The 15,563-nt window shown below is 46.2% G+C and overlaps 1 protein-coding gene across 2 annotated transcripts in view; it reads right to left on the reverse strand.

Moving 5' to 3' along the window:
• The window catches only part of TBX15 (T-box transcription factor 15), an 88,701-nt gene extending 76,577 nt beyond the window's left edge, over nucleotides 1-12,124 (reverse strand). Inside the window, exon 1 of one of the 2 annotated variants that reach the window (XM_062515526.1) lies at nucleotides 11,943-12,124. In XM_062515526.1, coding sequence (XP_062371510.1) covers nucleotides 11,943-12,124 — 182 coding nt within the window. Of the gene's footprint in view, nucleotides 1-11,922 lie in introns of both variants that reach the window. The other variant, XM_062515527.1, reaches the window with a different exon arrangement.
• Nucleotides 12,125-15,563: the final 3,439 nt, after the last annotated feature.

A 15,563-nucleotide genomic window follows, 5' to 3' on the forward strand; every position in this document is an offset into this window, starting at 1 on the left:
GACCATAATAATAAACTTTTTCTTCCCAATTGTCTGCACAGCAAACACCATTATAAATGGTAGAGCAGACAGCAACTATCTGAGCCCTAATTATTTATACTTGAATTCATGACTGTCAAGCATCGTCATGAATACTCAGTTATTCTTTGAATAGTCACAAATAAAATGATTGAGGGTCCATTCACAAACATGTATTCTCATCCAGCTGCAAATAATTGCAGGAAGAAACCATTGCTACTATTCACAATTCTTCATTTAAGTTTGGGGGTCCTAGTCAGAATGGCATTTCAAAAAACTTCTGTTGCGGTGCAGAAAAGCTGGTACCTCTTCTTCCCAGCCATGCCCCCAGGAAAAACACACAAATAAACAGTATAACAAGTACAATTTTTGAGTCGAAGGGGATGACTAAGTTATCTGAAGTACCTGATTATTATAAATTGAGTTTAATTATGACCTTATCAATCTGTATTGTGTTATGCATAATTTAATTAGCAATTGGAAATTGCCTCTAGGAATACCTATAGAATAAATAACTACACTCACTGCAATAATGTATAACATGGTCTCTCTGGCACACGAAAATTTTCTGTATAATAATTATTTAAATATTAATACTATAAACCCCTGAAATATATGATGTTTATATTCAATGAAAATCCAAAATGTTCAGCCAATTCAACTGCACAATAAAATAGACTGAACTCCATGTGTAACATCTGTTGATTATAGAAAGGTCAAAGACCCTAATAAAGTAGCAAAAGTTGCAAAGAGGATTTTAAATATTATTCTAAAAAATCCTGTGGAGCTGACTATAAGAGAAAATACTTCCTCTAGAAGAGTCTTTTTAACTTTTTCTGAAACTCCTAGCTTTTTTGCATTAAACCATGGAGAAGAAACCTGCTCTTTTTCATGAAAGTTCTACATAATTGAGAGGTCTTCTCTTTCCTCTCTCTTACATATTTAAACTACATCAAATTATTACACTTACTCATATAATGTCCTAAGTTGTTTTCAGAAACCATTTTGAACAGTACATTTCAAGTATAGGAACCATGTTATTCATTATTCCAGAAAAAAAAAAAAAAAACAGAAACAACACAGGAAGGTGCCCAGATGCAGGGAGAAAATCTGAAAATAGTTTCTAATTTCTTCTCATGCTGAGAGCAGCTGGTGAGTAGGAAATGAAGCCCTGAACTGCTCCCTTTCCCACCTCATTCTCCTCTTCCTTCCCAACAGTGATCCCTCTCTCTGGTTTTCTATCAATTTTTTGGCTTTCTACTCCTTTGCCACTATTAATTCCTATCTTCCTGATTTCACCATCATTTCATTCCCAGGAGGAAAATGTCTACCTGTGACTCAACATGAACACAACGGTGACTTGGTTCATTCCCTGGTGCATTGCACCCCTTGTCCCGGCCAAGTGAGCCCCTCAGAAGGCTTCAGGACACCCAGACCTCATCCAGCTAGGCTACAGCAATGTCATTCTTGATTTGCTGTTTTTCTACCATTTCTCAGCCCAAGGACAAGCCAGCACCTATAGAAGCCTACAACCATTCCAGTGCTGCAGACGTCTGAGAGCACAACCAGGAGCAGGGCATCTGACACTGCAACAGAGCAGAGGCAAAAAATGCCCTATTTTCCCTTCCCCTTTGGGGCTGAACTGCTTTTTTTGTGGAAGGCTCTAACCATACTGGATTGCTTTCTTATGTGTGCTGTATGTACTCAATCCAATCTCTTTTCATTTTTTTCTAAATTAATTATTCCAGCATTACCCTGGAAAAATGATGCTCAGCACCTTAACGTAACTTGAGCAAACAGTCTTGAAATGTTCTTAGTAACCAGCCAATTCACAATCGAACCTTTCATTCTGAGAAGCAGACTGAGGTGGGATTTTTTTTGTTTTTTTGTTTTTTTTTTTTTTTCCCTGAAGCTGCATTATACGGCTATATTTTCACAAAAGCTATTAATTATTGTCCATTTCTGCAACAGCACACTGCTAGGCATTTCCAGAGCTGCCCTGCCCAGGCACAATTTCCTGAGTTATGGAGTAAACAGAATTTCACTGTACAGAATAATCCAAGGAGTCTCTAATGGGGCAGTGTGGGATTTCTGCTGCTCCGTCAGCGTTGCAGGGACCTGCATAACAGCTTTGTGATGTTACAGTTTATGTGGCTAACACTCCCCAGCATTGAAGTGAATAATGTGACTGCCTTGCCACTAGGCACATGGAGACTTTGCTAGGCTTGTTTGAAGGTAAATGAAGACTTTTTTTTTTTTATTTGCTCCAAAGTGCTTGGCACAGGAAACCCCCAAATCCTATGATAACAAATCTTCTGTTTATCTTTTAAATTCCAGAGCAAAATAAAAACCATTAAGCACCCACAGTCATGGGCTGAATTCTGTATTTTCATAGCTTGCTACAATCTTCTGGCATAAAAAGATTAAACTTTATGAAGCAAGAAAATAACTTCTCAGTGTAAAAATAACAGCCTCATTGCCTTGTATGGAGCACTGTATTATTGTATTACACAATTAAATGGAAGGAGCACTTAGAAGTTTCAAAGACAGGAGCAATCCAGAAACCTGCATCTGATCCAACCTGACTGTTTTCACACTATCAGGTATTTGTCTGAAGAGCAAACATGATCCAGCTGTAGGATAAAATGATCACCCAGGTATTAACCTCACTGACATGATTACTCAACTCCTACAGACTGAATTGACTGTATTGAAGCAGAAGAAAAAGGAATCCCCCGAAAATTATTCCAATCCCTACTGTTGTGCTGAGGAGGACCCTACTTTCTGGCTATGGCAGCCTGTTTAGAGCATTTCAGAGCAGAAAACAAGGGAGAGGTTAAGATCTCCACGGCGATTACACATTCTTAATACCACTGGAAATAAGGTCACAGAAGTTGCACCCTTGAAAATGAGCACCATAAAGTCCTCTGAAGTGCAGATATTTGGCATGTCAAAGAATCAGGCCCTCCTTAAGCAGTGCTTCCACACAGCCCTCACACTAGGATACAGCAACTGAAAATTGAGTATTGCTTGTCCCAATCCTTGCATGGTATCTAATTACAAGTTAAGGCAGCAGCAGACTCCAGCACAACCTGAAGGCTGAAGTTTGCCTTTTAAAAAGCCAGTGGGAGTATTTCCTTTAAGTCTGAGAGGGCATAAGGGAATACTCAATAGTATTCTTCCACTATCTTTTCACCCTGGTGAGAAAGGCTGCTTAAAACGCAATAAAAATTCATTTGTGTTTTTTCTGTGTAAAGTGTAAAGCTGAAAGAGGGTGCTGACAGGGCAGAACCAGGACCATTTCTTCATCAAATAAAGTGATTCTTGTAAAATTCATTAAATATGTTTACAATAACACCTATGAACATTTAATTATTGACCTTCCAACAGGATCCTCAGAGCAGGATTGAAGAAAATCCAGTGTGGTGATTAGGTGAAAAATAAAAAAAAATCTATCTGTGAATCTCCATTTATTCCCAAGCTTCCTTCTTCCCCACTAAACTCAGACTTACAGAACTCACCTGCAGTAATTTCAGGGGTGAACCAAGAAGAACATATTTTTAACGCCTCTCTAACCTACACATCATATGCAGCATGCATTTCTAAATGTATGTTCTCATTGGAATTGTTTTCTCTGCATAGGCATTCACACAGACGCTGGTATCACAAGAAAGGAGCACTTCTGATATCTTATTTAGGGATATTGCTATTACTAGTGCAGCTTCTTAAGAAGTCTGTGGTGCACAGTTCTTCACTCTTATTAAAAGCAAAGATGCTTCAATGTCTTCCATTTTCTCCTTGGACTTGGGGGAGATTTCTGATCAGGGAGTTCTCTTTTTCCTGAAGCTCCTAAAAGCTGAAGCTCACGTTTGTTAATTCATTGGTCATGGAAAAATGTCAGTGTTAGCCAAGAGTGCATCGAGTCCCTGAGTGAAGTCAAAGAACTGTAAGTCATTCATAACTATTCTGTGTGCTCTGGCCCACTGATTTTAAAACAATTTTTGCTGTGGCTGCATCCATATAAATGTGCTGATTATGAATATGATTTGTGTCAGCTTTTAACCAGTTGGTTAAGTACTCTTTACAAACTTTAAATTGGTTCTTTCAAAGGTGGTTTGCAATAATTTCTTCCCAAGCTCATTTCCAAGAACTACACATGTGGACATAGTTGGAAATGTCCATTTAACAATACTGAAAGATTTCTTTCCCAAAAAGCAAAAACCTTGAGAAGAATGAACAGGTGCAGTGGCAGTGAAGTAAAGACTTCTGCTATGACAGGGACTGAATTCTATCATGCAAGAGTTTATCTGAACTTCATATGTATATGTATATGTATATGTATATGTATATGTATATGTATATGTATATGTATATGTATGTGTATATGATGTATAAAATTAACTAGTAAAATCCAGCTTAGAAGAAATTAAACCTACATTAAATGCTGCAGAATTTGCCAAAGAGCTTTGACTTTTCGGAAGAGAAAAAATGGGAAGCAGTTTGGAGCATCCAAATGCTTGATTTGAGTGTAATATTTTTAAAAAAGCCTTATTCTTTATTTGCTAATTCATTCTGTGATCTATTTTAAAACTCCTTTTTAATTAATTGAAACAAGGAGGCTTGGGATCTATTTCTAAAATGATTACACAACTTCGAAACCTTAGGTAGTTTGATGATACAGAAATAAATACTCAAAGACTGGCCAAACCCTAAGTTTTCCTGATTCTCCATAAAGTAATTTAAAAACAAACAAAAAAAAAAGCTTATAATAAGGTAAATCTAAGTGAATCCTCACGGTCTTCACTTTGTTTTCTGCTGAGTCCCAAAATGAAAATCCTCCTTGGACTTCTTCCATTGCTGTGAATCAGTATGTGCTGGCCTAAGCCACTCACCAGCTAGGTGAATCCTTCCCTCTAACAGCTGCAAGGCTGCATTTGCAAGTACACAGCAGTGGACAGCCCACTGTCACAGGGTTCTGACTCAGACCATCCTTTCACCATCTTCACAATACTCTCAGATCAATAGCTCAATTAAGCAAAGGCTATATGAAAATATTATTGTAAATATTATTGTAACAAGTGCTTTTATCACTTCTGGGGTTGATTTACTGATTCATTGTTTTCTGACCTTGAAGAATATGTAATTAAAAGATGCCCCTAGGACACAAATTGCTACTAGAATTTCAATTGGCACCCATTTCTTCTTAGTTTAAAAAATTCTCAATCTGCTTTCAAATATATTTTAATTTAATTTTACCATACCATTATGTTATCTCTCCCCAGCACTTCTCACTCAGATCACACTACAGCTTTTAACATAGGAAATGCAGTGGGGTTGTATTCTGAGACAGCAGATGTTTCGCAGGTGTAAAGGGTGCAACTGTAACCTATTTTCAATTATATTTGAAATAAGCATCAGAAAGCTACACCTCTGGGGTTTTTTCCCCCTCTTTGGGAAAAAAAAAAAAAGTCTCAGCATTGCTGCATGGAACTCTCTGAGAAAACTGTAGTTTGAATAAAAAGCTATAGAAGCAAAATCTGTCGATGTCCTGGTATACAGCACTGCTCCGGACAGGATTAGAAACTGGATAACTGGGAAGATCCCACTTGCCTGCATTTTCCCTACACCCAGGTGCCCACTGCTGCTCTTCCCAAAGGAGCCACACAGCTCCCAGGCTGACAGACGCTGCCCCTATGTGTGTATACCCACAATGCCATTTCTGTCAGGATTTACACAGAAGGTCCCATCCCATTACTGCCAAGTAATTGTGCTATTTAAGTGGATGTCAGAGAACTAAGAGTTAGCACAAATTCCTGTAACTCCATCAACAGGCACTAACACGTTCAACCTCTCTGGGAAACTCTGTTGATCTCTGAAACATTGTCAGGTTTAGAAAAATTAAGTTTATTTCACTGAATTTGACTTAACATCACCAGTGTAAACTACAGATCTCAATATGGACACTTGAGGTGATTTAAATCACACCTGAATGGATTTTACTAATTTTACAAAAAGGACAATGACATCTGATCCTGTCTCAATATACTCAGAAATTTTTCCAATACTCTCAGATTGGTTTTAGTGCATTATTTAAACTATTGAAATCTTATTAATCTAAATCAGAAGGCAGGAAAAAGAAACATTAAAAAAAAAGGAACTTTGATCTTTGAAAAGCTAAGACTGAAAGCAAAGATTCATTCAGGAATCCAACAGATTAGAGTAGTGTTCTGTGTGAACAGAACTGACTTAAATGGCACCAACTGCATTGTAAAACAATGTAAATTCTCTTTCCTAAATGCAGCTCTCTTGGAAGGCATCTTTCAACTTTTCCATCTGAAAAAAGCATCAGTTTTCCTAAAAGAAAGATACGGATAAAGCAGGACACTTCTGCCTGAGGAGAGGCTAGCTGGGCTGTTATTTGATATAAGCGCTCAGTCCCAAATGGGAGGAGGGAGAAGTGATTGATGGTTCGTAAGGAATTACTTGACTTTGCTTGTAACAGAAGCTTTTTGGATTCTCCCAAAGTTCTTGTTGAAGACAAGTAACATCTTTTGAAACAGCAACTTTCCCCTTACCAGCAGATGGAATAAACCTGTGTAAAAATGCTGCAGATTTAAAATACATATAAAGGAAAGGAAGAAATTGTTTGACGCACTGCATTTTTTTCTAATGCTCTGTTTTAAGGTTTTTGCTTTCTTTAAGGTTTACCTCTATTGTTCTATTACCTGCCCTCTTAATACAGTGTAATTCACCTCCCTGCAGAAGGAATTTCACAAACACAGCAGCAGGAGTTCCCCAATTCAGTAAGATGCATATTACCACAGGAACAAATCCTTCTCTCTCCCTGTCTCCTCGGGCTCCAAGGTCAGAGGTGTATGAACTTAACTGAGACAACCCTTTCCCGAGCCCCCAACAGGGCCGGCTCTCCTGGCTCTCATCTGGACAACTCCATCTGCCTCCTGCAATTGTCTCCCCTGGAAAAGACGAGAGCATTAGCTCTGCTGCTGGGGTATGGGGGGAGCAGAAGTATTGGGATAGGCAGGTTTTCGTGTTTCCTTCCATCGCGTACACAAAGGAGCAAAGGATCTGAGCTCCGTATCCCATCTTAAAGAGGCAAAGTGCTGATACAAGAGGTGGAATGAATTCGTACAATCCCAGTCATACACAAATTCGTTAGAAAGACGAATCAATAATGCCCAGTCCCAAGGCAAAGGCAAAGCTGACACTCTCTGTCTTACATCTCGTTGTCTCAGAGCGCTGCTCATCTACGAGCCTCAAGGAAAATGCGAAGGACTGTGTACACCAGGGTGCTCTACCTCGGGAAAGAGACGAGAAAAATTGCTCTGCCAGCTCTTGAAATCCTAACCACATCCACCGAGCACTCAAACAAAAGCTGAAGTGAGAAACCGAATTAAGTCACTCCCACTTCACGGGTTTAACAGCCGCTGCTTAAAGAACGGAGTTATCAATATAAGCATTCAGAAGCAAGGGTATTAAAAAAAAAAAAAAAGTAGAAGGGGTCAATCTCTTTTTCTCCTGCTCTTGAAATCTCTTTACCTCTCCGGAGGGTGGGCGGGCTGCGTGGCTCCCGCACCCCCGCCGGCGTACGGGGATTGCCCGTGGGCAAGGAGGAGCAGGAATCCCGCGGCGGTGGAGCGGGTTTGGGATGGACATTGACGCTAACTCCCGGGAGACACAGAAGAACGACACGCCGCCCTAAAAGAGCTGAAGATTTTACTCTTGTCAGTCACTGAAGGCTTTGTTAAGCTCCCGGATATTAATATTGAACATAAGCATGTGTAATAAACACATTGTGGGTCTCAAAATGTGTGCCGTGTTTTTTCCACCTTTGCCGAGGCTCGCAGTAGTTCACCAGTGTAGATTCAGATAAAAATAAGGAACGAATAATTAAACTCTCAAAAATGCCCTGTTTTCTTCTGTTTAATTTGTTGTTTGGAGGTTGTTTGTTTGTTTTCGTGTGGTTTGGGGGTTTTTTAAACTGTTAGGTGCACTTTTGATATATGCAACCAAAAATACCGATGGGATGGACGTGTGATACAGAGACTGCACTGGCAGTAAAATTCGTTTACAAAATCGCTTGTGTGTTTCTCCTTGAGGAAAAGGACGGTCCCAAAGCCGAAGAAGTCTATTTAGCCGCCGCACGTTTTTGTTCTGCCTCTGAAGAACCTGCGCTCGTCTCGCCATTAAGAGATGCTGACCGCCCGAAGGAGCAGGCGTATTTTTGTGGAGGAAAACGCTTCCTCGTTCCCATCCACCCTCTCCAAAAAAATCAAAAAATCTTAAACTTTCGAGCGCGCTCGGCTCTGCCTTGCTCTGTCCCTGCGCCCTTGGAGAGGCAAAGGGACGGGCCCACGAGTGCCACCGCCGTAAACGACGGTAAAAAATATATACATCAAGGAGGCAACGCCTGGGGCCCCCGTGACCTTTCCGCTGCTCAGGTTAAATCTATAAATACCCAGAAGACATCCGAGCCCATTGTTTTCCTGCCCTCTGAAACCGAACCTGCCAAGGGGACGGAGTGGCGTCCCGCCACCCTTCTCCTCCTCCTCCTCCTCCTCCTTTGGCCTGTCGGCGGCCAGAACGGAGTGTCGGGGGAGGATTCCGGGAGCGCCGAGCAGCAGGGGAGGATTCCCGGAGCCCCCGGGCGAGCTCTGCCTGCCCCGGCCCGGCCGCGGCCCCCCGAGTGCGCGGGGTGGGGGAGAGAAGTTGAGAGCCGCTGTAATACCGAATTCCTTTTCATAGCTTCGTGGTTGAACCAGCACATGATTAAAATCCAGATTTATCCCCCTTTTAAATGAGTCTCGTAAAAAAAGCACATTAACTCTGGCGACAAAATTCATGGCTGAGACATAAGTAACTCGGATGCTCGGGAGATGTTTTTTACAAACCTGGGGAATTTATCCGCTTACTTTTCTCACCTTTGCCCACGCCACAGCCCGACCCGGCACCTCCCAGCCTGCCACCTCGCTTCTCCCAGGAAGATGCGGCCCCGGAGGGCGGGGAGCTCTCTCGGGGAGACTCGGTCTCGCCAATATCGTCACCGAAGAGTTTGGGCACGGCTGTAAAATGGCACGTAAGGGGTCAGGGATTCCGCCAAAACGGGGAAAACAAGTAGCGCTGCCTGCCAGGCTGCAGTTCGCACACGTCCAGCCCAGACCCGCCCCGACCCGGGGAGTGAGTGAAGCGGGGCCGCCCCGCCGCCTCCTCCTCTCAGCCCTGCCGGAGGACGCGTCCCGAGCTTGAGAGGGAAATCCTCACACCCGCCCGCACTCAAAAGATCCGGGAGAAGGAGAGCGAAGCCTTGTTCTGCTCGCGGTCGCGTTTGGCTCTACCCGCACTGAATGGTTTTCAGGCCCTCCCGCGCTGAAATTTAGGCAATTTAGGTGAAAATATCGATAAATGGGGCTAGACCGGTTTAGGTTATCCCACGAAAATCAAGACATCATTTCCCAGCGCGTACCGTGCGACTTGCGGCCTCTCCGCAAGCACCCCGGCACCAGCAGAAGGAACAGCCCGCTCTACTCGCGGGCAGCGGCTTCGAGCGTTGAACCTTTGGGACGCTATAAAAATTTCCTTTTCTAATTTTTTTTTTCTATATCGCTGGAGATTTGGCGAGTTTAGAATACGTTAGGTGTAAAGTTTGTTCTTAATTAGGTCTTGTAAAGATGGAATTTGGTGGTCATTATAAAGCCGCTAATCAATTTTCACCCAGCAGCAAAAGTACACCGCGGAGGAATTAGGTTTAATGAAGTGACTGTGCAAATTACAGTCGCGGACTTTATTTAAAGTCTATCAACCTCCTAAAAATGATTTCTCAAACTGTTCTTGATTTCCTTTGCTTTATGAAAAACATCACGTTTACTTTCTGAGGTTTCGGGCATCAGCAGCCTTTCTCTCCCACTCTCCAACCTGGCGCATTCCAATTTTCCAATTCGAACTCACTGAGAAATAGGCGTATTAAACTTTTAGACAGAATAAAAATATATCCTATTGCGGCTAAAAATTTATGAGAAACGGTTAAAAAGTTAAAAAAAATTAAGAAGACTGGTGCACAGATATGCTGTTATTAGAAAGCGGATTTTTTGTCTATGGTCGCGTATTTACTCTTTTAGAGGGGAAGCCTCTGAAAAAGTAGGCTACTTTTTGACTGGTTGATCGCTGCTGTCTGCTCTCCTTTGTGCCCGTCCCTCCGCTGAGAGAGACGACCCTGGCAGCAGATTTTACCTACTTCTCCTTAGGATCCGCACCAGGAAAGGCTGTTGCTGTTAAAACCAAATTTAAATGCACTTCCTTGACGGCGTGGAGACAAGGTCTTCATGGTCTTTAGTTCCCTTGAAAAACACTTTAAATATTTTTTTTACAGCAAATATTTTTGATACCTGGATCTAAAATTCTTTCTCTTATTTTCCCCTCCATTTGTTTTTGTTTTGTTGGCTTGGGTTTTTTTTACTCTGAGTTTTGGGCAGCTTATGCTGATTGATAGCTTAAGGAACATCATGCAAGATAAATAAAAACAAAATTTAAAAGGTGTTTGCTGTTCCAAGTGCAGCGTAATGGACTTGGCAGGAGTGGAGGATATTTCTGTCTATTTCTTAGGGGCTTCGCTAAGAAATATTTTGACCTTTTTGCCCCATCCGAACATTAAAAGCAAAGGGAAATCACCTAAAATTTACTTTCTCCCCACACTGTAACTTTGAGAGCGGGGCCGCTCCCTCCGTCCCTTCTTAAGGCCCTGGGGAACGGGGCGTGGGCACGGCGAAGGGAACGAGGTGCAGCGCCTTTTCACCCTCGGGATCCTCTGGGATCCGCGGCTGCGTTTGCGGAACCGTAGTTTTAGGCCGGAGAAAAGCGGCCGGGGAGACAAGATGAGGGTTTGGCTCGTGCCAAATTATAGTTGCGAGCTACTGGGTCCCTTTTAAATAAAAATAAACAAACGCGAGTTTAAAATTTGAAGCGCAGACACCAGGAGGGAAGTGTCGCGCTCCCTCTCCCCTCGTCCTGTCCCGCCGGCCTTGGGGCCGCGGGCCCGGCGCTGCTCCATACGCCGCGGCTCCCGGGAGGAGCCAGGCTCGGGAGCGGGACTGGACTCCCGGCCGTGCCCCTTACCCGCTGAGGTCTTTTTCCCTGCCGGGAGCCTTTTCCTTCCGGAAAGGGTAGGAACCCAGCGGGTCCGATCCCGGGAGAAGGATCCCGAGCTGCGGGAGTATACAGCGTATCCCCACGGCTCCGAGGAGCCGGCGACCCTCGCCCCAGAGCAGCGCTGATCCCGGATGCCCACATCCCCCTCCTACACCGACACCTCCGCTTAGGGCGGCACTGTCTCCGCCGGGAGGACACGAGGGGTGACGCGGAAAAGACGAGGGGGGTGCATCTCGCACCCCATTCCTTTGCCCCCGACCCACCCGGCAGCTCCACGATCGGGGTTCGGCAAACTCTGGGGCAAAACAAAACGAGTGTCCCGAGACACCCGGGAAGGACTATCACGATCGACAGGCACGGAGGGAGTGGAAGGAGAGAGGGATAAAAAGGAAGCACAGGGGGCACGCGGTCCCTAGCGGGAGATCATGGAGCTATATTGGGGGGGGGGGGGGGGGGGGTGGAAAGAGACGCAGCGAGTAAGAGAAAGCCCCCGTAAACTGAAAGAAAAAAAAAAGGGGAAAAAAAAGGGAAAAAAGAGGGGGAAAAAGAACCCACAAAAACAACGGCAACAACAAAATAAATCTCCGCAAAATTTCCGCTTCTGTTTTTCTGTACTCCCAGTCTCGGATGTTTTCCGGGACGGTCTGCCCGGCTGGCTGCTCCCGGCAGGACTCAGGGCAAGAAGCTGGAAGGGAATGGGGCAGGAGGGAGGGGAGGTCCCGAAGAGAAAGGAGTCGCACTAACCGGGGTTGAGGTCCAGGCACTGAGTCGGGTCTTCATTGTCCCCCAGCTGGCCATTAGGGCTGAGGCTTTCCATGGACAAATCCAGCCCCTTGTCCTCCCAGTCTCGCAGTTTCCTCTTTTTATTTGTCCCGATCAAGGCTTCTACCGAGAAAGCGTGCGCTCGGGAGCTGAGGGCCACCGCCGATCTTCGCCTCTCACTCATCTTATCCCCCAGCCCAGACCCTTGGGCAGAGGAGCGACCAGTGGCTGGGAGCACACAGCTCGGGAACCAGAGGCAGAGCCTCTTGCCTCTTTCTCCCCCCCCACCCCTCCCCAGCTGCACCCCCAGAAGAACCAGCCTTCAGTCTCCTGAAGGCACTACATGAGGCTGCAGATACTCCGCAGGCAGAGCCAGGAGGGTGTGCTCAGCCCAGGTCCCAGCACTTCTTGCTCAGAGGGGCTGCAGGCTGGATTTTTTTTTTTTCCTTCTACCCTTTCCTTCTGTCTCTCTCTGATTGATCCAAACTTCTGGGATTTTTTTTTTTTTTCCTCTCCAAGAGTTAGGCAGGCTGCGTGCGCCTGTCAAGGAAAAAAAAAAAAAAAAAAAAAAGGGAAAAAAAGTCCCCGGCCAATAGGAGGGAGAGCTAGGGAGAGACCCAAAAGCTGCGACCCAATAGGGAGGGGAGGGGGACTCGGGCTTGAGGGAGAGGAATTTTGGCCATCTGAGTCCTGGAACACCGGCTGGGAGAATTAACTGTTTGAAGAACGGGGAGCCAGTAGGAAACCCATAGCTCTAAACACCGAAAGGTAACAACTCCCGCACTTCTCTCCGCCTCACCCAGGTTTCCCAAACGCTGCTGCTGGCTAATCCCTACGCAAAGTACCCGAGAGGTGCTTTACCACCCAGGGGTGCCGGAAAACGGGGTGTTTTCAAAACTTCATTTATGCCATGTATTACTTGCCCTTGCCAGAGGAATCGGTGTTTGGCAGAAGCAACGTCCCGAGAGGGTTGAAATTTCATTTCAAAACGATGCGTTTCCGTGGAGCGGCAGGGCTGAGCGGGCCGCGTGGGCTGGCTGGGAGACCCAGACATACCCGGGCATGGGGATCGCCGTCTCTTTGGGAAGGGTTTTCTCTCTAAATAAAAAACACTTTTTTTCTCCTTTCCCACTTCTTTTGGTCACTCTAGCTAGGGCGAAAACAAAGCCGCTAGGTACATATCCCGGCTGGTTGCCTGGATAATATTCAGCATTTTATTTCTGCTCTCTTGTTCACTCTGCCCTGACATCTTCCCGGCTGAGGCGGGTCCGCAGCTGCTCCCACGCCCCTCGGTCACGCGTGGCGCGGGGGGGGCTCGCAGTGAAAAGCAGCAAGGGCTGCTTTTGAGAAGGTGACAGAAGCGTGTGTTTTCATTAGCTGGTGGGACCCTGGAAAAATAGGTGAAGTCAAGCGAAACTGTACACAGAAAATACATCGGGGAAAGCCGCGGGGGTTTAATTCGATACAAGATCAAAATAAAATATAAATAATTCAAAAGTACGAGAGGGGATTAGCCTGGACCGAGCCGCGGTAGAAAAGCGGGCAAGGAGACACACAAATTTTCAGGAAGGGATTATATTAGTCCGTTGTTTCTCAGCTGCTCCCCGAAGGTGCAGAGCTGCTTAGCGAAGGCTTTTCATAGCCTTTTTTTTTTTTTTTTTTCTGTGCGGCTGGAAACAAGTGAAAGGGGCACGTGTGGGAGCGTAGAGGGAAAAGACACTTCCTTTTGCTCCCAGAGTGAATCCATGGTGCCCCACGTCAGCGTGGTACGGCGGAGCCCTTCAGCCCTCTCTCCCGGGCTTAAAGCGCCGGCTGACAACAGCCCACCGGGGTTCCCACGCGCGGAAATGGATTTCACGTGAAAAGAGGGAAAGAAGCAATTTCTTCGACAAATCCCGGAAATGCTAAACCTTGTTACCTAGGCCGAGAAGCAGGTTTTGTACGCCTCCATCACCCGCCCTACACCCCTCATCCCCCTCCCCGCCGCTCCTTTCCCCTCCCCTCTAGTACACCTCCTTGACAGGTCGCTCTCCGCGGGCTCAGCGACGGGCACAGCGGCGCTGCCACGCGGGATGGATGTCGCCTATTCCCCACGCTGGCACTGCCCGCTCCTACTTCCACGGGGAGCTGTGCCGGGGAGCAACAAGAAGGGGGCGACCGAGGCAGGGGCTTGGAGGAAGCCGACAGAGGGAGCGGGGACTCGGAGGAGGGCACATGTGTTTCCAGCGGGTCTCCCAGCTGTGTGTCTTTCCCCGGGGTGAAGGAATGTCTCAAAAAACAAAACAAAACAAAACCCCAAAAAAATCCTCCCCCCCCCCAGAAAAAAAAAAAACAAACAAAAATTAAAACCAACCAACCAAACAAACAAACAAGCAAAAAAAAACTCCTCCCCCCCCCAAAAAAACCCCAAAATAATTATTTTCCCTCTTTCCGAAAACCTCTGAAACACTTATCTGGGAGGCAGGCACTGAGGAAGGCTTTTAAAGAAGCTGGAGGGAGATTTTAGCAAAAGAGCCCAAGAAAACAGTCGATTATTTATAGCGTTTTAGTGAAAAGAGATGGTGCTGGAAAGGCAGGGAGATTTAAGCTAATTTTGGGAACTGATGTAAGAACTCAGAAATACGTTTTCCAGAGCGTTAAGTGTGGTTTTACTGGCGGACAGTTTAAAGCAGCCCCGACCTCTTTTGGGTCTCTTACCTTGGGGCTCTCTGCTGTGCAACCCGAGGTCTGCGAGCTGTGCCCGAGCACTCCGCGCCCGGCTCTGGCAGCCGAGCACAGCCTCTGCAGCAACGACAAGAAACACAGCGCAGTCTCCAAGCCAATACGGCCTCTAATTGTCAAACCCCAGGGAGCAGACCCTTTTGCCAGGGCAGCTCCCCACGGACCCGGACGCCGCTCCCGGGACCGAGAGGATTCACGGTCCCGACGACTGCTCCTCTCCCTCCTCCTTTGCCCTATCCTGGTGCCCGGGAGGTTTAGGACAGCTCGGGCGGGGCAGAAGCGGTAAACACAAAGGCATTGCTGCTCCGCCGTGCGAGAGGAGGGAGAGGGCAGATCCTGCAGCGACCCTGAGGCCCCGCTGGATGTGCGGAGGGAAAGGGGAGGGATGAGGGGGGCGGGGGGGACAGAGAGCCAAAGGTGCCCCCTCGCAGGGTTCGCTGCCCCCTGCCCTGAGAGAGCTCATCCGGACCCGGGGAATGGGATTTCGGTTGAGGCTCTGCACCAAAATGTGACCGAGCAAAACGCATCCGCGCTGCACCGCCGGCTCCCGGACGCCGGGGTTCCTCTCAGTCGCATCGGCTCCGAGGCCAAGGTCCCCTCTCACCGCGGTGAGCGGTGTAAACCCCGAGTCTACAGAGGCCTGGCCTTAATCTGGATTCAGATCCGACTCCAACCTCCGGCCGCCAGAGATTAATGCGTCCCTCTGCCTGGTCTTTATTCCAGACTCTTACTCGCAGGGGTAGTTCCCATTAAATCCAGGAAACTGCTCCCTGGAATAAAGTGGCAGGAGCAAGGGTCGCAGGGCCAGGCCTCGGGGTTTATAAAGAAATCATTCACTTCTGCTTTCCAGTTGTCGGGGAGAGAGCCTGAAAAATATTTGTTTATATATGGAAATATTTGGG

Source organism: Cinclus cinclus, chromosome 2, assembly GCF_963662255.1.
Source record: "Cinclus cinclus chromosome 2, bCinCin1.1, whole genome shotgun sequence".
Lineage (NCBI taxonomy): Eukaryota > Metazoa > Chordata > Aves > Passeriformes > Cinclidae > Cinclus > Cinclus cinclus.